This window comes from Prionailurus viverrinus, chromosome C1 (assembly GCF_022837055.1).
Source record: "Prionailurus viverrinus isolate Anna chromosome C1, UM_Priviv_1.0, whole genome shotgun sequence".
NCBI classification, from domain to species: domain Eukaryota; kingdom Metazoa; phylum Chordata; class Mammalia; order Carnivora; family Felidae; genus Prionailurus; species Prionailurus viverrinus.
Window position 1 is genome coordinate 90,484,263 of NC_062568.1, and position 27,266 is coordinate 90,511,528.

Genomic DNA, 27,266 nt, shown 5'->3' on the forward strand with positions numbered 1-27,266 from the left:
ACTCAAATTCTGTAAACGTAAGATCATGACACTCCCCTGTTCAATATTCTCCAATGGCTTCCCTCTCAATCAAGAAACAAATCCAAGGGGCACCTGGGTGGCTCATTCGGTTAAGCATCTGACTTTGGCTCAGGTCATGATCTCGCGGTTCGTGAGTTTGAGCCCCGTGTTGGGCTCTGTGCTGACAGCTCGGAACCTGCAGCCTGCTTTGGATTCTGTGTCACCCTCTCTCTGCCCCTCCCCTACTCATAACTATAATGAAAGTAAACTGGGGTAACTGCCAATAAAAAAGAAGGTACAAAGCATGTTCTTAAGACCCCTACAAGACTCCACAGGCTGCAAATATTTAGGGAGACATGAGACAGGATAAAACTAACTGAAATAAGAATAAAGTGCTCACCAGAGGAGAGAAAAGAAAAGTAGCCAAAGAAAGCAAGACTTTCCTTTTTATTAGACTCACAATGCCATTTTGAAGTCCAACCTCTTTGAAAAATGTTTCTTTACTATTAACTTCCTCAATGGGAAGCAGACAAACCCTGTCCTTGAAAGATACATTTTCTACCTGGTACAGTGCTCAGTCCTCAGGCCTGCATTGGTATGGTTTACCAACAGGAATCAAGTAAAGCATCTCAGAGAAAAGCACTGTGAAGGCTGGGAGGTAACCAACCAGGGCCTCCCCTACTTCATATGTACATATATACATATATATGTGCATATATACATATATATGTACACTTTTTTTTTTTTACAAAAATAATATAACAGGGTTTACACAGCTCTATTAATTCTTTAAATTATATACGCAAGGTCTATGCTTCAGTATAACCATTTTTTGCTTTGGATTAAAATGGGAATTTCAGGCTTAAAAATAGATTTGAGATTACTGAACAGAGGCCATACAGCAACACAGACTTAATAAATCTTGACCACCACGTAACTAGAAATTATGTTGCTGTTATTCTTATGCTGGGTGCTATATACATCCCCATCGATTATTTTCACTTTATCTAGAATGCAAAAGCAAAATAGTTCACTGAAATAATCTTCTAATCATTACATTAGCATATACACCAAATTATACTAACTGCATGATAATCTCTATGTTCCAAAGCTGTATTTGTAGCAATGTGCTCATCTCTACTCCATTAAACATAGTGTCCAGTCAACAATTACAAAAAAAAAAAAAAAAAAAAAAGGAATGCATGCTGTAGAGCAAGAAGAGAACAGTTTGCAGGTTGATATCTCACTGGCAACCAACATGTAAAATAAACAAACCTTACAAGATATAAAACTAATTTGCAGTAACATTCAATATATAGTTTTCTCAGAAGGAATACATTTAAGTCACAGTTATGTGGAAAAACAGAAACTATGTGAAATTCTAGGCTTTCTCCTAGAATATTCAAAATGCTCATCAAAAGTTAATACAATAAGGATGGCCACTAGATGATTGAATAAACAGAATGTCATTTAGTACTTCAAAAACACAGATTCTGGGAAAAGCTACCACCAAAATATCCAGAAATCTGAATTAACAGATATTCTGTTTTGCATACCTGATACTAACAAATACAACAAGTGTGTTTACACAGACTAAAAATGCAAGGTGATAACCTAAGGAACAGTCACAGGAAAGAATAAATGAGCACAATCCCACTGGAGTACAGAGAGCTCCTGCTGTTTTTCTGGTCCCTGTACATCCCCCTACCCACTACCCCTACCCCTGGTCAAACAAGGGCCATCTCTTCAGGGAGCAAATCTTTCAAAAGCTCAAGCCCATTCTCTCTGCCCAAACCGAGATACAACAAAGCCCAAGCATGAAGCTGGAAAAGTCTTTCAGATGCTGGTATGATTCCTGATCATTGGACTGGACAGGTCCTCTTCATGGTCTCTCAAGTTCTGACTGACACAAACTCCCTCCCACAGAAGGGGTCAGAGCAGTCTCTGAAGCCATAAATGAGGTGGCTCTAGAAGAATTAGAAGAAGGAGGTATCTGATGAAAAGGCACCTGCAAGTCTGAAATCCTCTTTGGTGAGAACACTATACATGCGCTGAGGCAGAGCTCGGGAGTACGGGGCTGGGCGTGGCACAGTGGTGCGCAATATGAGTTCCCGGCCAGCAGGAGGTGGGAAGTCTGACACCGAGTTCTGCCTTCTCTCTTCTGGAGAGCTCACTCTCTTCAGTTCCTCCTCCGGTGGAGCCATGGCTGCAGCCTTGAACAGAATCAAATGCTAAATTCAAGAGCAAGTCCAATGCTAAACTTAGATCATTTTGAAGGACAGATGAACAAACATGATAAATACATAAAAGATGTTCTACATTACTCAGTAATGCAGTCAGCCATGTTATGATTATTCAAAAACCAACACAGAAAAAGCAAGAAGCTTGAAACAATGCACGAACAGCCAGATATTACAAATAAACTGGTAACAGAGACAAAAGAGATCACGAATGCCAGGCAATCTGCTCTGAAAAGTGAGGACCATATTCCGACATCTGATGAAGAGGGAAAATGTAGTACTGGTTTCTACACGTTTCTTCTAGCAACAACCCAAGTTCAAGTCTGATGTCCTCAGTCCAGGAAGGAGCTGCTTCTCCCCAAAGTCTGGAAAGATGGTTTTTATCTCCATTCTTTCATTTCTTTCTTTTTAAGATTCATTTGCCAAATTAAAACTGGGGACACTTGTTTTGTTTGCTGAGTGGCTAAAGTGATAAAGAAATGACAGAGGTCCATGTAACGTAGCAATGGCCACAAAAGAGAAGTTCTCAATGTTAAAGGCATCTAGTTTTCCATTAAAATTACGTAAAAAACATTCAATTAGAGCCTTCATTTTAATATTGGTCACTATACTTCTTTCATTTCTCAGATTATTAAATTTCTTTCAAAATACCATCGATTTAGAAAAAAATATTGTTTGGGCAATGGAAATATGAAATCATGTTATACTAAACATCAGCATGAAAGGTATGCCAAATCCAGACTGTTAAAGATGTGGTTAGTCTTAATGACCTTATGAAGTTAGAGGGATGGGAAGGAACAAGGGACTATGAGGGACAAAGGCTATTTTGTTACCTCATCAGAAGATTCAGTCAGCTTGAGAAAGGGTGAGAAAAGAAACAGTGATGAAAAGGAAACAAGCAAGATGGTTTAAAAAGAGCTAGACAAGAGATTTCAAGATCATTTCAGAGACAGCATGCACTACATCAAGGAACATGATCCTATCAAAAGAATATCAAGACAAACACACACCACATAGAACACACCTAGCTGTTAAATTGAGCAGACATATCCCACTTCTCATGCATCTGATGGTTCAACAGGCAAATGTGTCATTTAATGGGAAAAACTGATAAAACTGAAACACAATCCAATCTGTGGTTTATTTGTTGAATTCCAGTGGAATCCACCACTAACACATGTAATTATAATGAAGTTTATAAAACCTTAATAAAGTGTATAATTTTAAGCACAGTTATAAATATGTAAAGCTGCTGTATGCTACACAAAATTCTCAGTGAAATTTAACTTTTTTAAAAAGTTAAAATCTTGATTTATTAGAATTGATATAAAGTGTCAGTTGATAATGAAAAGTTACATGAATAAACTTTAGTGGTTTACGGCCAGACATTTAAGATCTGAGTTCAAAAATGTACCAATCAGGTGCTTGTTATACGGATTACAGTCTGCCAACTCCCAAAAGCATTCCCTACAAGGTCTGAAAGTTTGAAATGTTTTACACGTGCAATTGTACAACTGGGAAAAATGTGTAATTTCAGTATCCCTTAAAGGGGATTAGCTATGCAAGGCCAATGAAAGGATGAGACACTCCTATATTTACTGATGTAAATTTTCTGTATTGATTTTCTGTATTTTTACAGTGAGCCTTTACTAACTTTCTAGGGAGGAAAAGCTATTTCCATTTTGTGGAAAATAATTTTGTTTAACTATCTAAAACAAGGAATACTCTCAGCATTAAAAATAAAAATACATTAGATTTTAAGTACTCTTAATACACAAGTTTTTAAAAGTGAGGACAGAGAAAAGAATTTCTGCAACAGGAGAAAAATTCATATTGGTGGTGACAAGGAAATGTGGTTGTTAGCTTCTGGCTAGTGAGCTGGTAAAGGATATAGGATGCAAAAACAAACTTGATTCCTGGTTTCATGGCAGAGACAAAAACAAATCAAAGTAAGCATCTACTGTTTTCTAGAACTCTATAAGGAAATTAAGTACTTGGTTTTTAACTTGAAATCTTAAAGTTAGGGAGCAATCTCGCACATAATCACAGGTTTCATTTCTTGCTAAAAATTCAGATCAGTACATTTGGCTATCAAATTGACTACATTAACTAGATATACTCCAGACAGACTCAAAGGAGATTATACAGCTTTTATATCATATGTAAACCCATGAAAATTCTTTTTGATTCTGAGAATTATACTTTCACAAGTGGGTCATTCTACAGTCATCATAGTTCCAGGTAAAGGACACCCTGTACTTACATATCTTTCCTTGACTTACAATCAAGTTACGTCCCACGAAACGCATCCTAAGTTGAAAATATCCTAAATTGGGAGCACCTGAGTGGCTCAGTCGGTTATGGGTCCAACTCTTGATTTCGCCTCAGGTCATGATCTCACGGTTTGTGGGTTTAAGCCCCATATCAGGCTCTGCACTGATGGCATGGACCCTTATTGGGATTCTCTATCTCCCTCTGTCTCTCTGTCACTCCTCTGCTTGCACTTTCCCTCCCTCTCTGTCTGTCTCTCTCAAAAGTAAATAAACATAAAAAAAAAAAAAAAAAGAAAGAAAGAAAAAAAGAAAATACCCTATGTTGAGAATACATTTACTATATCTATCCTACCAAACATTGTAACTCAGCCTGGTCTACCTTACCCAAGCTCAGAATACTCACATAAGCCTACAGTTGGGCAAAAATCATCTCACACAAAGTCTGTTTTATAATAAAATGTTGACTACCTCATGTAATTTATTAAAATACTGTACTGAAAGTGAGCGCCAGAACAGTTGTCTGGGTAGAGTAGTTGTAAGTAAGTATATCAATTGTTTGCCCTCATGACTATGTGGCTGCCGGGGACTGGCTGTTGCACCTGCCCAGCATCACAAGAGAGGAATGTGCAGCATATACTGCTGGCCTGAAAAAAGACCAAAATTCAAAATGCGGCTTCTACTGAATATATATTTTTCTCACCATCATAAAGTCAAGTATCATAAGTCAAATCATCGTAAGTCAGGGACTGTCCACAGCACACTCTAGAATACTTTTATCACAATCTTTAATATTAATGAGCCCTGACATTATCAGTACAGAGAGTATCCACACAAAGTGTAACTAGCATCACCCTCATAAAAATTCAAATTTTAATGAATGCCAGAAAGTACTACATAACTTTTGAACCTGGACTCTCAGTAGTAGAGGTAATGCCAAAGATAATTTTTGCAACTGGGCTTTCTGTCCTGAAGCCTGTTTCCCCAGTTCTACATATCTGAAATCTTGCTCTTCCTTAGATCAATTCACTATAACAGAAACAGATATACTAACTTCACAAGCAAAACTGTGAATCCATTTGGAGTACATGGGGTTTAAAATTGGTAAAACTGAACTCTATTCTAATTTGAAAGCATGCAACATTTTTTCCTACCGCACTGCAGTGGCCATTGCTGAGTCCCTATTAGATTCTACAACAATGGATTTCAGACTCTTCTGACTTCTGAAATTTATATCCTAAAATATACTTATAATTTTGTTTAAATATGTAAGAAAGAAAATGGATTTCAGAGACTCAGAAGTCACCGTTGAGAGTCACTGTTTTTATATTGTTCGAACCCAATGCCGAGACTTACACTCAGCAGCTGTATTATCAGCCATGTGTGGGAATCAAACCAGCAACTTACTGAGTAGAGGTCTGGAGACATCATGACACAGTCAATAAGCATATTCACATACCCTCTGAGCATTCACAAACAGCTTGTGAATGATTTTGCCAGCATGTCCTCTTCCTGCACCCACAACTAACACTTCAGGTTGCTCCAAAAGGCAACTCACAAACCTAGGGGAGAGAGGTAATGAAAGGACAGAAAGTGAGCTGCTCAGTTCACACCGTGTCAGTCTCCCAGATTAATGTTGTGGAAAACTCTCAAATTGATACTGGCTAAACCTACCAAGGCTAGAGTGGAACTTTTACAAGAGAAAAGAGTCACATTTGGAATTAAAACAGACTCAAATGACAATCTTATTGCCTTTCATCTGTTTTCACAGAATTTTTAAAAACCCATCTTTGTAAAAGGGCAAAAAGAAATATTCGGTCTGTCTTTCAGACTAGAAGCTTCGAGAATATACAATAAATAAAAGATTTGAACAGTAAATTTGGACAAAAAAACCCAAGTTATATGTATACAGCAAAGCAATGATCCACATTTCTCATTTTTGTTCTTTTAAGGGGTGTGTGTGTGTGTGTGTGTAAAAGATACATTTTACTGGGCAAAGTCTCAACTGTGCCATTAGGTGCTGGAAACACTGCACCTCCATGTATATCACAGATAACCTATGTTAGAGTTCTGAAGCTATGAGAGTGCCTGCACCACTAATTCATACTGCTATTTTAGAAATGATTCCCTTGATTAGCGTTCATTCTTCTCATTTAAAAGGAAGGAATTTTCAAGAGCAAAGAAGGCTAAGACAGGGGCGCCTGGGTGGCGCAGTCGGTTAAGCGTCCGACTTCAGCCAGGTCATGATCTCGCGGTCCGTGAGTTCGAGCCCTGCGTCGGGCTCTGGGTTGATGGCTCGGAGCCTGGAGCCTGTTTCCCATTCTGTGTCTCCCTCTCTCTCTGCCCCTCCCCCGTTCATGCTCTGTCTCTCTCTGTCCCAAAAATAAATAAAAAAAAAAAAAAAAAAAAAAAAAAGAAGGCTAAGACAAAATTTCCCCGAACACAAGACATAAAATTCTAACAAGAACTTGTTAAGAGCTATAGCATGTCTTGTCATATGATATTATTTAGCATCAACAATGCCATTTCATTTCTGAAAAGGCTGGTGAAGACTTTAAAATTATGATAAATTCAAGTTGCTGAAGCGGCTAATTTGGAAACACTTTATCACATATAAAAACATTTTTCTTTCAAGTACCATAAGCAACAATGGAAAGGGACTCATACTAACAGGTAATGGTGCCAAGACTTTCTCAGGAGGAGGAAATGATTGACCCGGTCATCTGTATCATCCTGGAGAGGCCATCTGGTCACTCTTTCAAAACATGTTCACAAGGTACACAAGATATGCACCTTTGCTATCAAAAACCTTACTTAGAGTTAAATAAATAACTAAGAATATTGGGGAGAAACACAATTTCACAACACCTCAGACTGGTTAAAGAACAGTGAGAGCTGAAAGCAAAGCTCTGGGGCACTGCAAGTAACAAAGAATCACCAGCTCTTCCACAGGCAACTGCAGGCACATTCCTAGAAAAAGGACCTGGTAGACTTGTTTTTAAATGTAGAAGGAATGGATCCACCCTGCAAACACCCAGAAATACAGGAGAAGTCAAATTCTATGATAATTAAATATTTTTCTGTCTCTAGCTGATGCTTGTTACAAATAACATAGGGGTACAACAAAAGAATCTCAACATTCTATTAAAGCTTTCTGAAGAGAAAGCTTTCTGAACCACTTTTTCCTACTGCAGATAAAAGTGGTTTTTCCTACTGCAGATAAAAGTTACTCAAATATCAATTACTTTTCAAGGTCTTCCTTTTCCTCCTCTTGTTCACATTTCTCAGTTCCAAACTTGGCTTTCAGTGAGCGGGCTCTGGCAATTATAGCTTCTACATTAGTAATTTGATGGATGATTTCCTAACAGTGGAAAAGGGAGAAACATACATTGGAAAGCAGCAAAAAAAGCAGCCTTTAAAAATGTAACTTTAAAATAATCATTGCCAATTGGGGAGAACACTTGGCAAGACCCCGACATACAGCAAACTTACTTCCAATTTCTTGTCTTCTGGATTGGGGAAGTGCAGAACTTTACTGGAATGAGTTATTATCTGCTTTATAATCTTCTTAACTGAAGAAATGTTTTCCAGATTTTCTATTTTGAAAAAGATCAAAGCCATAATTAAGTCCGGCAAAATATACTTTCATTTTGGAAATAAACTAATGACTAATGAAGTAAGACATTTACCTTCTTCCTTTACCTTGAGTACAGCTGCATGAATTACACAAGGTAACAGGTGCCGAGCAAGGTCTGCAGGTTTCTGGACTGCCAGATAGTGCAGCACCTGAAGGAGGCATAAAGTTACATAAATGACCAATGCAGCTGTCAAAGAATAAAGTCGCCATCTATGAAAGAAAAAAATCCTCTGCATTAGGGAGCTCTCTTAGTACCTTGCCGTACTCATCCAGGTAAGGAGCTACCAACAACAATGTTAAGAATAATATCACTGAAAACAATTCAGGACTTCAGTCTTTAATAGTGGTGAATATTCCCACATTTTACTTTTCTTGCTTCCATATGTAATACATGCAAGTAAGGGAAATACAAAGAAAATAAAAACTGTCTGTAAATTATACCACCTAGAGATAACAACTGTTAATGGTGGAGCATTTTTATTCCACCATTTTATTCCACTGAATATACATATTAGGTGAACTAAGTATGTAAAATACTGTTTTATAAACTGCTTCTCGCTTAACATTTCCAAACACTGATAGAGACCTTCCACTAATTTTTTTGTTTGCCTTAGTTTTTTTGATTTATTTTTTTTTTTTCCAAAATGGAAATTGTTTTATTATTTTTCAGATTAAGAAAAATACAGAGATGGGGCTCCTGGGTGGCTCAGTCAGTTGAGCATCCAACTCTTGATTTCGGCTCAGGTCATGATCCCAGGGTTGTAGGATCAAGCCTCACATCAGTTTCAGCACTGAATGTGGAGCCTGCTTAAGATTCTGTCTCGGGGCGCCTGGGTGGCGCAGTCGGTTAAGCGTCCGACTTCAGCCAGGTCACGATCTTGCGGTCCATGAGTTCGAGCCCCGCATCAGGCTCTGGGCTGATGGCTCGGAGCCTGGAGCCTGTTTCAGATTCTGTGTCTCCCTCTCTCTCTGCCCCTCCCCCGTTCATGCTCTGTCTCTCTCTGTCCCCAATAAATAAACGTTGAAAAAAAAAAATTTAAAGATTCTGTCTGTCTCCCTCCCTCTGCCCCTCTCCCCTGCTCATGTGTGCTCTCTCTAAAATAATAGTAATAATAACAATAAAAATTAAAAAATAAATAAATTCAGAGAAGTTATGTATAACACATGGACCTTACCTTAATGCTCCTTATTCAAGAGCAATAAAGATAAAAGAAATATAATCTCATAGGTAAGCATGGATGATAAATGCTCACAGATTTCAGAAACAAATACAGAGAAGTATAATGTAAAAGTTGTCTAGAAATCCTACTTCCTAAAGGAGCAACCTATTTTTCTGTTTATCTTCTTAGACTTATTTCTATTCCCATTTAAACACAAAGATACAGATACATATGCAATTTCTTAACAAAAAATCGTAATGCACATACTATTTTAGAACTTGCTTTGTTCCTTTAATGACTTATAACCTCTTTTTTTTTGGCTTGGAGAGTTTTCTGTGGTTTGAAAATTTTTTTAATTAAGAAGTACACATACCAGAGTATTTACAAATAGTTTAGAAGACACTAATTTTAGAAGAACTGCTTAGAATGAACACTCATTTACACATCAACCAGCTTAAGAAACAGAGTATCACCAACACTTTCCAAGTCCCTGTTGCCTCCATGATCAAGTCTCCCTCCCTCATGCACCTCACCCTCAACAAATAATATAGTTTTCTCACATAGCTGTGTAGCCCTAAATAATGTATCACTTAGTTTGGTCTGGTTTTAATCTTTATATAAATGCAATGTTTCTAGTTACATTCCCTCAGTGACTTGTTCTTCACTTGGCATTCTTTTTGAGACTGCATATGTTGATACATGCTAATATTAAAATGTTCCTCCATTGATGGACGCCTGTGTGGCTCAGTCGGTTAAGCGTCCAACTTTTGGTTTTGGCTCAGGTTATGATCTTGCGGCTTCATGGGTTCAGCTGCCAGCACAGAGCCTGCTTGAGATTCTCTCTCTCCTCTCTCTGCCCCTGCCCAACTCATGGTGTGTGTGTCTCTCAAATAAATAAATTTTAAGAAATGAAATGAAATGAAATAAAATAAAATAAAATAAAATAAAAAATAAAATAAAATAAAATAAAATAATAAAATAAAATGTTCCTCCATTGATAGACTTCCCCACTCCACCCCTTGCCAAATTTTTGACTATTACAAATAAGGTTCCTGTTATGTTATTGGGTATGTTTCCTGGTACACATGTAGAAGAATTTCTTGAAGGTACATACCTAAAAACAGAGTTAGGATATGTACAAGACAATGCCAAGTGATTACTTACCTAGACTCACCTTTACCTCATTTAATTGCGTGGATCTCTCTCCTCTGTGCACATAATATATACATACATACATTTTTTTCCTGAATAATCTGAAAGCCAGTTACATACATCATGTCCCTTTATCCCCAAATATCTATTTCCCCAAATTAAGAATGTTTTCTATAATCAAAATATAAACTATTATGATTATATAAACTATATAAACTACCTTTAACACTGCTCAAATACTTTTAATCTAGTCTACTATCCTTATTTCATTTTTGTCAACAGACCACATAATGACTTATATTACCCACCACCATACAGGATCCAATTAAAGACCATACACTGCCTTAAGTTGTCATACCTCATTAACCTCAACAAATCTCGAAGTTTTCCAGTCTTTTATAACACTGACATTTAAAAAAAAATTTTTTTAACGTTTATTCATTTTTTGATAGAGACAGAGCTTGAATGGGGGAGGGACAGAGAAAGAGGGAGACACAGAATCTGAAACAGGCTCCAGGCTCTGAATTGACAGCATAGAGCTCGACGCAGGGCTCGACCTCACAGACTGTGAGATCATGACCTGAGCCGAATCTGGACACCCAACCGACTGAGCCACCCAGGCGCCCCTATAACATTGACATTTTGAATACAGTACCCTCCCCTCACCTTTCTGAATAAGTGGAATCCCACACTTTATTCATATTTCCTTAGTTTTAAAAATTTTATATATAATTTACATACCATAAAATTCACCACTTTAAACATACACTTCAGTGGTTTTTAGCATACTTACAAGTTATACAACCATCACCATTATCTAATTCCAAAACATCTTAATCACCCCCAAAAGAAGCCCATTACCCAACAGCAGTCATTCCCTCATTTCTCCCACCTCCTAGCCCCTAGTAACTACTAAACTAACTTTCTGTCTTCATGAATTTGCCTATTCTGGTATTTCCCATAAATGGAAGCATGTAACATGTGGCCTCCTATTTCTGGTTTCTTTCACTTAGCACTTAGCACACTGTTAGCACAGTGTTAAGGTTCTTAGCACAATGTTAAGGTTCGTTCGTGTTATACCATGTATCAGAACTTCATTCATTTTTGTGGCTCAATAGTATGCCATTGTATGAATATGCCACATTTATTCCTTCATTAGTTGACAGATGAAGGTTTGTTCCTCTTTTTTGCTATTATGAATCATACTGTCAATATCTGTATATTCAATTTCCTTAGTTTTTTTTTTTTTAATATTTTTGAGAGAGACAGAGAGAGAGAGAGAAACAGAGAGGGAGACAGAGTATCCGCAGCAGGCTCCAGGCTCTGAGCTGTCAGCACAGAGCCTGACACGGGGCTCAAACCCACAAACCGTGAGATCATGACCTAAGCTAAGTCGGATGCTTAACCGACTGAGCCACCCAGGCATCCTTCAATTTCCTTAGTTTTTATTTATGTCCTTTTCCTATTTCAGGAGCCCATCCAGGATACATTATATTTGGTAGTCATGTTTGTAGGCTCCCCTTACATGTAACACTTTCTTAGACTTCCTTTGTGTTCATTGCCCTTGACAGTTTTAAGGAATTCTAGTCAGGTATTTTGTAACAAGAGCCTCTACTCGAACTTATTTGATGTTTTTCTTATGATCAAACTGGGGCTAGGTATTTCTGGGAAGACAAGAGATGGAAAGTGCTACTTCATCACCTCATATCAACAGCACATGAAACTACCAAGATGACTTATCCCTGTTGTTAACCTCGCTCACCTGGCTAAGACAGTATTGTCAGATGTCTGCACTGTAAATTTACTCATGTTCTCTAATTTAAATACTGTACTCTTTAAAGGAAATCACTCTGTACAGCCCATGTTTATGGAGTGGGATTTATGCTCCACCTCCTTGTAGGCAGAGTAGATTTGGAGTTCTTCTGCATTAGATTGGTCTCTTCTCACCAATTTATTTACTTATTTGTATCACTATAGACTCAAGGATGTTTATTTCATACTTTGAGTTACAGTCCAATAGTATTTTATTTTATTGTTCAAATTGTTCCAGTACTGGCCATTGGGAAATGTTTTAGTTGGTTCCTGTGTCCCTTTAATATACTCCTACAATGGTATGTTGGGGGGTTTTTTGGTGTTTTGGTTTTTTTTTTTTTTTTTTTTGGCTCTTTTTAGAATACAATGTCTCTCATCTTGGGTTTACCTAATGTTTCCTCATGACTTGATGCAAAATATACAATCTCGGATCAGTGCTAAGTGCTGGTGGATCCTTACAACACATCTCGATGTAGACAATCTGCATCTGCCCCTTATTAGTGATATTAATTTTGACCATCCACTCAAGGTATTACCCCATTTCTCTACTACATAGTTATTATTTCCTTGCAATTCAGAAGTAATCTGTGGAGAAACACTTTAAAACCATGCAAGTATGATGCTCTTCACCCAAATTCCCACCTGGACATCTCTTGGTTAATTCTTACTTGAACCAATTAATCTTTACTATGAATACTGCTGTAAAATGAAGGGTTTTCAACTCCAGCATACCCTCCATATTCATCTGTCATCTTTGAGCTGCAATACCTCCCTTCTCTCTCATTTGTTTATCTGTAAATTATCAATGGAGACCCATGGGTGCTGACTTTTTTCCAATAGTTTATAATTTGTTACCATCCTTAATTATTTGCCATTCAGCTTGTCCAGGTTTTGACAATAAGAGTTCCTTTAAGCTACCTCCTTAGGAAATACTCCTCTTTTTAAGCAGTTTCTTATTTTCTGGCAACACATAATGTTCCACATTCATATTATACCTTCTTTATCCCAATTCCCAAACCAGCCATTTCTCTGAGGAAGACACAGTTCCTTTTAGTAAGAAATGTTCTAGAAATCAATATATATGTGTTTACTGCTACTGAGATGTCCCTGCTTCTAGACACCTTCAGAAGAAAGCTACGAAATATATGCTTGTATATATGCACATGCATATACCCACATACCTATCGATACTTTAGAAACCTATAGTTCCACACCAACACTTCCAATTCCAGTCCACTGCCATTGGGTCTCCCTCACTTTCTTCAATTCCATGTTTGCATCGCACTTCCACAGCAATAATTCTGGCTTCTAACACCACCAACACATTTAATTACTCATTTGCTCAAACAATAATCCACCCAAAAGTTTCAGAACTGCTTACCCACATAACTACAACAAACAAATTTAGAAAACAAAGTTTAGGATTTGTCTGCAGTGCTCTCCCACCTCCCGCCAAACCAGAGGGTATACAGTCAAACATATCTTATGTGGTTGATCATAAATTACTTGAGTTAAATTATCCTCCCAACCTTGACCTCGTTTCAGTGTGGTTATGTTATTATCTGAATCACACCCGAGTTCATTTATCCAGCTTGCTTTCAGTTTTGGTCATGTCCCCCCTGTCTATTCTTGTTAATTTAATTTTTGATTATGCAGGCAATTAACATTTTTCCAGAAGTCAAAGTGTACAGGAAGTATACTCTTCTCTACATGTCACTCCCTTCCACACTCCTTTTACTCTATATTTTCTTCCCCCTTTCAACCATTCCAGGTAACTAATTTCAATGCTTTCAGTTTTGTGAAGATAAATTTGTTTTTGTGAAGATAAAGAGGTAAGTGTTTTCTTAATCTCCCCCTCTTTTTACACAAAATGAAGCACACTACATATATTTATTTGTACTTTACTTCTCTCTTAAAAACATCCTAAAAATCACTATCAGTTAATAGACATTTTCCTCATTTTTAAAAAACTGCAAAGTCCTCTATTATGTAGATCAACCACAGTTTATTCAATAAAGCTCCTAAATTTGAGCATACAGATAGTTTCCAGTATTTTCTAATTACAAGCAATACAGGAATGAACAACTTAGTGCATCTTTATTTTTGTTTTGAAAATACTAGGGTAAATTACTAGAAATGGGATTGCTTTTTGGGTAAAAGGGTAAATGCACACGTAAGTTTTATTAAATACTGCCAAATTCCCCTCCATAGGGGGTTGTACCGTCATGCCTCTCACCAGTAATATTCAAAAGAGCCTGTTGCCTCAGGGCCTCATTCGGTATTTATTAAGCTTTTAAATTTTTACCAATCTGATGTGTGAGAAATGGTTATCTCAGTGAAGTTTATAAATTTGCATTTCTCTTACTATGAATGAAGCTGAACATCTTTTGAAAGGTTTAAGGGTAATTATCTTTTGGGTAGATGAGTTATCTCCTCGTATCTCTTGCCCATGTTTCTATAGTATTTTTGCACTTTATCTGTAATACATACATTTCTTCCACTTTACAAATATTTCTCCCAGTTTATCATTTGTCTTTTGACTTTTTTTTTTTTTTTTTTTGAGAGTGAGAGGGCACAAATGAGCAAGGGGCAGAGAGAGAGAGGATCCCACAAGGGGGGGGGGGGGGGGAGGGAGAGAAGCAGGGCTCACCCGAAGCGGGGATCGAGCTCACCCAAAGTGGGGCTTGTGCTCATCCAATAAGGGGCTCCAAATCATGAACAGTGAGATCATGACCTGAGCCAAAGTCAGATGCTTCACCGACTGAGCCACCCAGGCACCCTTTTCTTTTTCAGTCCATTCTTATGTATGGTATGAGAAACAGATCTAATTTTATCTTCTGCCAAATGGTTACTCAGTTATCCCAAATAGATGTATTAAAAGGTCTATCCATACCAGTGATTTGAGATGACATTTTCATCATATACTAGATTTCTATATGTATTTATGTTTTTTCCATTCTCCTTCACTGGGCTGTCTAGTTATGCACCATTATCATATTATTTAAATAGTGAGGCTATGTATTATGCTTTAATATCTGGTAGGGTTAGTTCCCCGCCCCCCCACCATTCACCTGCCTCATAGCTTTCTTTTCATAACTCTTTCTTTACAATCCATTCTTAGCTACTCTTGTATGCTTTTTTAAAATAACAATTCACCCATTTAAAGTGTACAATCCAATAGTTTTAGGTATATTTACAGAGTTGTACAACCAAAACCACAATTTTAAACACATCCATGAACCCAAAAAAACCCCATTAAAAGTCACTCTCCAAACCTCTGAGTCCTAAGCCTGCATGTTTATTTTTCCAGATAAATTTGAGTATCAACTTGTCTGGCTCCATACTAAAGACTTTTTCATACTTCATGGGACTGCATTAAATTTATAAATTAATTTAAGTAGAACTAAACTTAATGATGTTGAGACTTCCTAACCAAGAACAAGTGATATCTATTCATGTGTGTTTTTCAGGAGTGTTTCTTTATTCATATTTCTATCATTTCTGGTTATTTCTAGGCATTTCACCTTTTTTTTTCCACTTATAATGAAGAGAAAATGTCATTCACATCTTCAGAATTATTATTATTTGTGTATATGAAGGCTACTAGATACATATTAACTTTATATTCTGCTACCTTGCTGAATTATTTTCAATTACTTTTATCACCGATTCTTTAGATTTTTCCAGGTATACTGTCATAGCAGCTGCAAACAAAAAGTTCTTTCAACTTCTATGTCTCTGTTTTCTCTTTTCTAATTATATTGATTAATGTCTCCAAAATAACGTTAAATAACTTTAAATGAGACAGTAGGCACCCTTGCCTCATTCCTGACCTTAGTGAGAATAGTTCTAGGGTTCCCCAATTAAGATGCTTTGTTTAGGATTGAGGTCTATATACATTTTTTTATTTTAAGGAAGTATCCATCCATTCTTAATTCTGAATCTTTTATTAGAAAGGAGTATTAAATTTTATCAAAGATTTTTTCAGTACATATAAGATAATGATATACTTTCTTTTTAGACCTATTAATGAAGTTAATTATATAAATAAACTTCAAAAAAAATCACTGTTGCACTCAGTTGACATGTATTATTATCTCAAAGTAGTTAAGAGCCTGTTCATTTAGGATTTTGCATTCGGGGTGCTTGGGTGGCTCAGGCAGTTGAGCGTCCAACTCTTGACTTCAGTTCAGGTCATGATCTCATGGTATCATGAGATAGAGCCCCACATCAGGCTCCACGTTGACAGCAAGGAGCCTGCTTGGGATTCTCTCTCTCCGGCTCTCTCTGCCCCTCACCTTCATCTCTCTCTAAACAAACTTAAAAGGATTTACATTAAATTTCTTAAGTATTACTGGTCTGTACTTTTTTTAGATATGCCTCCTTTACCAGTCTTAGGGACCAATGTCATAGTCACAGTTTACGATAAAAAGATTTTGGAAGATTTCCTTCATTTGCTATGTACTGAAACAATTTAAGCAGCATTTGAACTATCTGATCTCTCAACATTTAGATGAAGTCCCCTGTGAAACCAGCTTAAGCCTGGTGTTTTTTTATGGGGTCATTTCTTGATAATTGTCTGTTTCTTCTATGGAAACTGGTCTGTTTACATATTCTATCTTCACTGGGGTCATTTTTTTATATACTGTATTGTCCCAAGAAATCCTCCATTTCATCTTGGTTTTCAAATTTATATGCACAATCATATAAAGTATTTTTAAAAAATATTTCCTCTGTATCAATAATTATTGGCACTTTTTATCATTTCTTATTTTGTAATGCATGCTTTTCCTTTTCTTTTGTGATTAAAGCAACAATTTGCCAATTTTGATTTTTTAAAATAAAACCATATTTATTAATTTGATCTGTTTTTCTGTTCTCTACTTCATCACTCTCTTTTATCTTTAGCATTACCTTCTTCTGGTTTTCTTATAGTTTTACTTTTGTTGTTCTTTCTCTCACTTTTTGAGTTAGAAATTAATTCAGTAATTTTCATTTATTTTTGAATAATCTCTATATCCAACATAGGACTTGAACCCACAACCCTGAGATCAAGAGTCTCATACTCCACTGACTAAGCCAGCCATGCACGCCTTCTATTTTCGTGACGTAGGTATTTAGGGCTATGGATTTTGCTTTCATCACTCCTTAAATATGTCTTATAGATTCGGATATACAGTGTTTACATTATTTTTCAGAAGTTTGTTTTAGTATTTCTCCTTTACCTAAAAGTTAATATAAGGCTTTTAAATTTCCAGGGAGAAGCCCTAGATTTTTTTTGTTGTTTCTTTCTATATTTAAGTAGGCTGTGTGGAGCCTAGTGTGGGGCTTGAACTCACAACCCTGAGATTAAGACCTGAGCTGAGATCAAAAGTCAGATGCTTAACCAACTAAGCTACCCAGGCATCCCTTGTTATTGCTGTTTCATTTTTAATCTCTAGTTTTATTGCAGAGATCAGAGTACTGATAATATTTTCATGATGAATCCTGCTGTGTTTTTTTTGTGCCCTAATATACTATCAGTTTTTGTGAATGCTCCATGAGCATGTGAAATAGAAGGTATTCTATTGCTAAGGTACAGTGTTTGGGATATATCTAAAAGATCAGCCTTACTATCTTAGATATTTCCTTAGTTTTGACTACTTGATTGTCTTGTACAAAGAGTAATGTGGTCAAAGTCCTCTGTTATGAGTATGTTTCAATCTGTTTCTTCCCTTACTTCCTATGGTTTCCTATTTTATACAGATGGCTGTTATCTAGTGTATAAATATTAACAAATATTATACCCTCATTGTGAAATACCATTTTTAGCTTATAAAGCATCTTTTAATGCTCTTCTGCTTTAATTCTACCTTATTTCATATCAGGATCATAACCCCTTTTTTTATTGCTTTCAGGTACCTGATGAATCTGTCCATTATTTACTTTGTAACCTTCTTTTTGTGTATATGATAAAATAAATTTAATTATATAATTAACCATAGGCAGAAAACTAAAGGAATAATTTGGCTATACCCTTACTCTGATCATATCTCTATTCTATGTATTTTTTTTTTACTTTTAATTTTTGAAGCATAACTAACAATACAGTGTTATATTAGTTTAAGGCAGTAATAATGCTTCAACAATTTTATCACTTCTCCGTGATCATCACAGTAAATGTGTACTGGTAATCCTCTTTTTCTATTTCACTCACAACCCTACACATCTTCCCTCTGGCAAGCATCAGTTTGTTCTCTATTCTTAACGGTCCATTTTTTTTCTCTTTCTTCAGTTGTCTTGTTTCTTGTGTTTCAGTGCTTTTTTTTTTTTTAAGGTTTTTTAAAAGTTTATTTATTTTTGAGACGGGGGAAGGGGCAGAGTGAGGGGGGGAGAGAGAGAATTCCAAGCAGGCTCCACACTGTTCAGCACAGAGCCCAATGTGGGTCTCGAATTCACGAACTGTGAGATCATGACTTGAGCAGAAATCAAAAATCGATACTTAACCAACTGAGCCACCCAGGCACCCCTGTTTTGTTTCTTAAGTTTCACACATTCGTGAAATCATATGGTATTTGTCTTTCCCTGACTAACTTATTTCACTTAGCATGATATCTTCCAGATCTATCCATGTTGCTGCAAATGGCCAGATCTTATTCTTTTTTATGGATGAGTAATATTCCATTATAGACATATACCACATCTTCTTTAGCCATTCATCTATCAAAAGACACTCCAGTTGCTCCTAAATCTTGGATCTTGTGAATAATGCTGCAATAAACACAGGGGAACATCTATCTTTTCGAATTTGTGATTTCATTTTCTTTGGGTAAATACCCAATAGTAAAATTATTGGATCACATGTTAATTCTATTTTTAGTTTTTTGAGGAACCTCCATACTACTTTCTATAATGGATGCACCAATTTGCATTCCCACCATGCATGAGGGTTCCTTTTTATCCAAATCTTTGTCGACACTTGTTATTTCTTACCTTTTTTATTTTAGCCATTCTGACTTTGTAGCCTTTTTGAATCAATGAATCCCTTGTTTGTAGCAAACACTTGGATTTTTACAGGACTTATTCTGTGTGTGATGTGATCATTGTTATGTGTGTTCATCTGTTGTGTGTTCTTTCTTTTTAAAACAATTTTTGCTGGTCCTTAGGAAGTTCTATATTTTTATTTTAGTAGCTATCTTTGCAGTAATACATTTTTTGTGCCCTTAGTTCCCTTTAACTCTAAGTATTTGCAATTGGTCTGACATTTTAATTTAACTTAATTTAATTTAATCTATTCTACTTTATATTTTGAAAGAGACAGAGAAAGAACGTGAGCTGGGGAGAGGGGCAAAGGGAGGGAGAGAGAGAGAATTTTAAGCAGGCTCTATAATCAGCGTGGAACCCAATTTTTAAATGGGTATTTTCTGATTACCACTTATTATCTATTTATATTTAAATCAATGATCTCATTCTACTTCCCTCCCTCCCCCATCCTCTTTTTGTCCCAACTTCTCATTCTACTACAATTTTTACATCTTCTTCTACCTATATCCTCAGTTTTAGTCTTAGCTCTAAAATTAAAGATCTAAAATGCTCACCACAGGCCCTCTGTCAAAGTTTCCCCAGTCACATCTTGGTTGGATGAAGTTTATCCTCCTGTATGTTGTTAAATAAGGAAGCAACTAGCCACATGTAGCCATTTAAAATTTCAGTTATACTAGCCACATTTCAAGTTTTCATCATAGCCACATATGGCCAGTAGCTATAATTTTGGACATCACAGCAACAGAATGTTTCTAACACTGCAGAATGTTCTATTAGGGCAGCTCTAGTAGAGTCCTCAGGAAGGGTGAGTATGTACAGAAATGTGTGTGTACAAAAACTCAGAGAAAATATTTTTATAGTCTTGACTATGTGGACACTTTGGTGGCATATAATTATACTTTTTACTTACAGTTCTTGAAAATGCTGCTCCACATTGCCTTGCTTTTGAGAAATCTGACATCTAATTCTCTTTCCTTGTAAATTATTTTCATTTCTTTGCCTAGAAGTCCTGAGAATTTTTTTTCTTTAAATATTTAAGTTCTTTTTTTTTTTTTTTATGAAATTTATTGACAAATTGGTTTCCATACAACACCCAGTGCTCATCCCAAAAGGTGCCCTCCTCAATACCCATCACCTACCCTCTCCTCCCTCCCACCCCCATAAGTTCTAGCAGTTTTATAGTGAAGTATTTTGGAGTTCATTACTTCTGGTGCATCTTCCTCTATACCCAGGGAGCTCTTTCAATATATAAATTCAGGTTTTCTTTTACTTCCAGAAAGGTTTCTTGGATTGCAATTTCAAATATTAGTTCTGATCCAGTGTTTTGGTTTTTCCTCTTCAAAGACTCTGATAAAATGAATATTACTTCTACTTTTCCTATCTTCCATTTTTACTAGTTTCTCTTCAACTCCTTTAACTATTCATGCATTTTCATTCTCTTGGCTGTTTTTGCTGTTTTTCCTTGTTTACTTTTATCAAATTTAAATGTAAATCTATTCTCCTATAGGCCCTTTGTAATTTAGTCTTTATTTTTGATATGGTTGTCTTTTTCTTCTACTCCTACCCTGAGAGTTAAACCAGCTGTGGCTTCATTTCTTCATGGAGTTTTTTGGTCCATTTCTGCTCTTGGCTCTTAGTATATCTGATTAAACATGATTCTTCATATTCCCCATGCTGGTTTGAAGACAACTTACTTCTTTGGAGTGTTACAATTTTTTCCTGTTTCGTGGTCAGTTTTGTGGGAAATGTTTTCATTAGCTGAAATGACCCAATCTGCATTTTCTGTTTTCTTTTGTTTTTATAGTAGTTTTGTATGGATATGGTCTGCTCTTTACTAGTCCTAGTCATGTCAGTTTAAAAGTGCTCTCTTCTGCACCATTTCTTTAATGGATTGGGAGAAGGGAAGGTGACAGAGATTGATAGGTTTTATTTCTCTTGCATTTCTGCAGGATTCCTAACTTCCCCCTTATTCCTTTTTTCCCATCACCATTTTATCTCAAAGGGGCAATTCCTTCTCCATATATCTAGTTCTTCCCAAGGCAATGTCTGAGTATCTACTTCTACTTCTAATCCTACTTAAAGTCCCTTCTCTGTAGCCAGTGCTGTGAATTTTCAAGCCATACCCGCACTGAGTATTAATGTTAGGCTCTCTCCTTCTGGGGTGGCTCTGTGCTCCATCTAAGTCTTCTGCATCTCTCAGCTCTTCTGAAGACTCCCTGCCCCGCTCTCTACACCCACAGGCTTACAGTACTGGGAACTCCTTTGAAATTGGGCTTATTTCCCAACTTAGAGTTAATTTGAAGGTCACTGAGGTCTCTACCTCTTAGTAATGCCAAAGGCATAGATTTATTTACTTATTGATTTCATGGGGTTTGGGGGATAGCTGGGAGGGAGAAAGCGTAGGACAATTTGTTATCAGGTAGCTGTCACTACTCTCCAGAACTCCAAATGTTTTTTGACAATTACAAAGCAGTCTACTAAATGGATTATACCATAATTTATTAAACCAAGCTTATTTTCGGAAACTTTTATTGTGTCTACTTTGTCACTAGAAAACTTTGTTGAACACCATTCTTATACATTAATCTTTATGTATTTCTCATTATTTCTTTAACAAACTGTTTTGGTAATAAAACTGCTAGGTCAAAGGATGTGACCATCTTTTGTCATATGCTATAAGGCAGTCTGATGGTAAGCATTCTATATAAAATGTGCATGTCTTATTCTTTGGCTATTTGGAAGTAGTTTTAAAATCTTAAATATGAATAGCAGATACATAAAAGGCTCATTAAATTTTAATGCTTTGCTTCTCAAGTGTGTCTAAGGCTTAAACATCTATTATAGTAAGTTTTAAAAATGTTAGAACAATAGTTAGCTTTCTGGTGTTAGATACCCAAACCTCAGTTACCTTTTCTGCTTCCCGTGTATCATCAAAAAGTCTCCTCTGTCTTCTGGCAGGAATTGGTTTAGCTGTTTCCCAGGCTTCTACCCACATATTGCTTGGAATCTTCATTCGGGCACTCAGTTCTCCTTTCAGAACCATGTTGCCCTTTTCATCAATGACTTCCTCTTCAATATAATCCCGGGGTGAGTACCACCTCACAAAATCTTCCAGAAAACAACCTGGATTTGCTGCCTAAAATAAGGCAAAAAAAGTTCAGCAGAATCCAGTAACAATCAACAGTTAGTGATAAGCTTGTTTGCAAAATCATACTTTCACCAAAAATTACCTAATCTTTACAAAATCTAATATGTGACCTGAGTGTGGCCTTTAAAATAGGCCAGATGTTCAAGTACCAAAACCATTTTCTTTTGTTGTCTCCACTTTGCAGAAAAAGAACACATTTTCCTTCGATGAATTTAGACATAAAAATCTGTTGTAAAATGAAAATAACTCTCTTAAGTGGATTATAAGTTATATAAGTTAGTTAAAAATTATAGCATAGTAACTACTCAATAGTTGGAAAAGTACTCAATAGTTGGAAAAGTATCAAATAAGCTTGACTCAAGTAATTAAATAATACACAACACAATTAGAATAATAACACAATAATGGAAAAGTTCTACTCTTTTTTTTCTCTCAAAAATCAATACTGGTACTGCAGTAAGTATCAGCCAACCTCAGAAATGTTCTATTCAGTCATCAAATTCTTGTACTTTATACAACAAATTACCATCACATACATTGCTTTTGTGTTGTTAAGGAACTGGAATTCTAACTATTGCTTTTCAGCTTCTGAAACCAACTAATTAAACTTTCATTTACTGGATAAGTCTATAGAATTAATGATGATGCATGCCAAAGTTCTTAAGTAATTCTACATTCAAGCCTGGAAAAAAAGTAGAGGCTTCACAGTGTTAGTGGTAAGGCATGGAAGTCTTCTTGCAAGTGTCCAGTGATGTATTAGTAGAGTACTAAGGATGGGCATGTATGTATGTATATATACACAAACTCAAAGAATATGTGTACACACATTAAACACATACCTTTTTAGTTATATTCTCTACCACAACATATACTTCCTGCTATACGTACTATTTTATTTGCCTATAATAGTTAAGTGATATAAACATTAACAAGAATGTGCTAATAAGCAGAAAGGTCGGGGCACCTGGGTGGCTCAGTTGGTTAAGCGTCCGACTTTGGCTCAGGTCACGATCTCACTGTCCGTGAGTTCGAGCCCCGTGTTGGGCTCTGTGCTGACTGCTCAGAGCCTGGAGCCTGTTTCAGATTCTGTGTCTCCCTCTCTCTCTGACCCTCCCCCGTTCATGCTCTGTCTCTCCCTGTCTCAAAAATAAATAAAACGTTAAAAAAAAATTAAAAAAAAAAAAGCAGAAAGGTCATTTTCTTCCTTTTTAAATTAAAATAACTCCAGACCAAAATGAAAACAGACATGATAAGAATAGTAGCCTTAAATGTGAAGAGCAAAACTCTTGTCCTCACTGAGTCCCCTGACAACCAGCTTCACCATCCCTATCAATTCAAGAAATTCTCCTGAGGGATGAGGACTCAGAGGAAGAGTCAGCAACATAAACTTCCAACGACTATGGCATCATGGCAATAAAAAAATGCTGCAAACAGTAATGGGTCAAGATTACTGCATGACTCAGGATTCATGTACAAAGATCTGGTTATTAACCAGCCAACACCACACCCACATAAAAACATCCCGTAGTACACAAGTTAAAAAAGACCTTTCACACCAAAATTCTTTCTTCTGGCTTGCCTTACTGTACCATGTACCAGGCTTAACCTACAGCTACCAAAAAAAGGGTCAAGGCTCACTTCAGCTATGTTTTCTTTCTACTGTTACAGTATGGACTCCAAGGAAATGCTTGAGAATAGGTCCTGCCCTTCTGGAACTGAGAGGGGCAGGTACCTAAGGTACCTATCAGCATCCACCCAAAGCTCTGCAGACTCTCCTAAGGGCCCCTAATACTAGTCACCCCCATATAAAAAAGGAGAGGCAACCATATCTACTTTAGAGTGACTATGTATTTCCTTAAACCTATTAACTGATTCCCACATAGGCAGGGGCAGATGTGTTTAAGTTGGCTATTTGAAATATAATCTTTTTATTAAAAGAATATTTTAAGAGATTTGCAGGTACCCAAATGAGTCTAAAAGAGTCCAATGAGCTTAGTTTTGCTGAAGTACAGTGTTGGAATCACACAGAACCTTCCCATAAGGGGCTAATATGTTTCTAGAGGAAAGCTTTTACAGTTTCGATTATGAATCCTAGATTCATAGATCCTAGGAGTGCCTAGATCCTAGAAGGGCCTCTGCAAGGATGCGGTAGCAGCACAGGGGCAGATAAATATGAAGGCAGCTAGAGGTCAGGTAGGAAAACAACTGCTACAGAGGCTGGTACTTCCTGTTGTGCACATACATCATAAGCCAATTCCCTTTTTCTACCTTTTTGATTTAACACATGCCCTGAGAGCCAACTGTCCTCTCTTTTTCCACTGTTACTATTTTGTTTTAAAACAATACATCTCTTTTGTCTCATGGCAGAACAAAACACACAGATATTCCCTATCTTCTTAGTCTCTAAGAAAAACATGTACCTATCAAGAAGTTTACTAAAGACTTTTTTTTCTTTTGGTAAAGATGGGGGAAATAAGCAGGGAATAAAAGCATTCCCTTTTACTGTCCTACAATCTGCTAACAGGGAAGATAAAAGTGACATAGGTTTTCATAAGTTGTTTCTGTTGAAAAAAATGAAACTCAAGTTGGCATACAGCACAAAAGCAGGACTGATTGGAGGCTATGGAACAGGGAGATGGAGACCATCATAGATAGCAGCAGGTCAAGGAGGAAAATCTGGGCATGGGAAACAGTTCAGAGTATCAGCAGGAGGCACAGGGAAGGCCTATGGCCCACCAAGCTACCCACTTGGGGTTTTTGTTCTGTTTGTTTTAATATACATGGCCTTGCCTCTACTTTCAAGAATAAGTAATTCAAAAACAAGGGCATCTGGATGGCTCAGTTGATTGAGTGACTTCAGCTCAAGTCATGATCTCATGGTTCATGAGTTCGAGCCCTGCATCAGGCTTGCTGCTGTCAGCGCAGAGCCTGCTTCGAATCCTCTGTCCCCTCCTCTCCCCCGCCCCTCGCTCCTCCCCTGCTTGTGCTCTCTCTATAAAAAATAAATACACATTGAAAAAAAAAAAAAAAGACCTTTTTCATCCCTGGGTTTTTAAGCTAATAAGCCAAATGTCACCATTCTCTGAATCCTCTATGTTCCAACACAGGACTATATCTAACCCTAAAATATTCTTCTTCAGGTAGCAAATGCCTACTTACCCTAAAGTAGTGACTCTTCTGAGAAACCCTCCATGACCCACTCAGTAGAGTCAGTCACCTTTCTGACACTGCCTTCCTAAGTGAACTCATCACATAACTGTTTACATATCTCCCTCCAAAACTTCAGTAGACTGTAACTGAGTATAATCAAGCAGCCTATGTTAAATCTTAAGGGTTTCCTAAAAGCTGTGCATTAAATTGGATAAACACATAAAGGAGAAAAACATTCCAATGCACATACAGAAATGATTCAATTCTCAACTTCCAACTACTATTCAAAGATTGTTCTTTTCTTGTTTTAAATTTAAGAACCAAGTCTGGCTATGACCTTTAGGAGATAAACGTAGGATGCTGTAACTACTAATGATCTCAAAACATTTCATAAAAAAGACATTCAAGCCTTCACACCACTTTAGAGAGTGACTTTCACAGCTTCATCCCAGAATAGCTCCAAACAGACTCCGAAGCTCTGACAGTGTGACCCACCTTAAAAGACTCCATATCTGAGAGCAGACAGGCACTCTGCATGCGTGCTCGGAGGTGAGCCCCTTCTGCTGATGTTCCTAATTTAGCTAGAACCTCTGACTGCTCCTCCAGCAGATCTTCTGTCATAGGTGCTGGTTCCTGTGAAGCACAAAAGGACAAAGCTCATGAACAGCTTTTTTTAGAAAAAGCAGAACTATAAAAATAAAGACAACAATTATTTCATCTCTAGCAGTCACAAAATCTGTATTTAAAAGAATTCAGAGAAATTCACAAGTTTTTTAGAACCTACATAAAAAATTAACAAATTCATAACAAATATGACTTTCAGCATACCTCCCCCCCAACAAATAAGATTATCATGTTTTTCTTGACAGGATTAACAGCCAAAAGACAGGAATTTGGGTGCACTGAACATTTTCCTGCCTATTAATGATAAGAAATGAAGTCCTAATGATATGTTTATGTGTGTCATCACTAGTTACAACCAGGTTTTTATTACAACTAGTAAGAGAAGAAAATTGATAAATATGAAAATTAAAATAAAGGCAAATGATTTGAACCTCAACTAAAAGACCCCAAATAACTAAGTCTTATGTTGGCAAAGCTGCTTTGAGTTTAGGCTCCAAAGACATTCTAAATACTAATTCCCACAAGAAGTATTTGGATTTTTGTTTTAGGAATCAGAGACATTATATATTTTAATGGTAACCCCAAATAAAAAAGAAGCTAAGGCAAATCTAAAGGAAGATACAACTGTAGAATCATTATAAGAGTGACAGAAAACATTTCAAAACTGCTGAAAGGAACTTAAGGAAAGTTCTGAGAATTGATTCCATTAGATTTTATATCTGAAATATGAAAGCACTCAACAATCCAGAGACTAACCAAACAAAGCTTGCCTGCTTCGTTGTTAAAGCCAGAAAAACATGGACTTTTCTATTCCTACATAGTAAGATAAAGCCCAGTGAAAGTAAGTGTTTAGAGCACCTTGACAATAAATACATTCCTTCTAGATGTCAAGAGCTTACTGTAAAGCAGGGTTTCATAGCCTCGGCACTAATGACATTTTAGACTGGATAATTTTTTTGTGGTGGGTGTGTCCTTCGCATTGTAGGATGTTTAGCAGTATCTATAGCCTCTATCTATCATATGCTTACAGCACCACTCCACCTAATGACA

General features: G+C 36.7%; 1 protein-coding gene across 6 annotated transcripts in view; it reads right to left on the minus strand.

The window, feature by feature from the left end:
* Positions 1-429: 429 nt before the first annotated feature.
* The window catches only part of RAB3GAP1 (RAB3 GTPase activating protein catalytic subunit 1), a 113,240-nt gene continuing 86,403 nt past the window's right edge, over positions 430-27,266 (minus strand). For 4 of the 6 annotated variants that reach the window (XM_047870756.1, XM_047870759.1, XM_047870757.1 and 1 more), the window contains 7 exons: positions 26,088-26,225; positions 22,203-22,430; positions 8,200-8,296; positions 8,003-8,106; positions 7,756-7,871; positions 5,970-6,072; positions 430-2,213 (listed from right to left, as the gene is read on the minus strand). In XM_047870756.1, coding sequence (XP_047726712.1) covers positions 1,977-2,213; positions 5,970-6,072; positions 7,756-7,871; positions 8,003-8,106; positions 8,200-8,296; positions 22,203-22,430; positions 26,088-26,225 — 1,023 coding nt within the window. In that variant the 3' untranslated portion in view covers positions 430-1,976. Of the gene's footprint in view, positions 2,214-2,339; positions 2,704-5,969; positions 6,073-7,755; positions 7,872-8,002; positions 8,107-8,199; positions 8,297-22,202; positions 22,431-26,087; positions 26,226-27,266 lie in introns of those variants that run through there. The other 2 variants (XM_047870758.1, XR_007154746.1) reach the window with 2 other exon arrangements.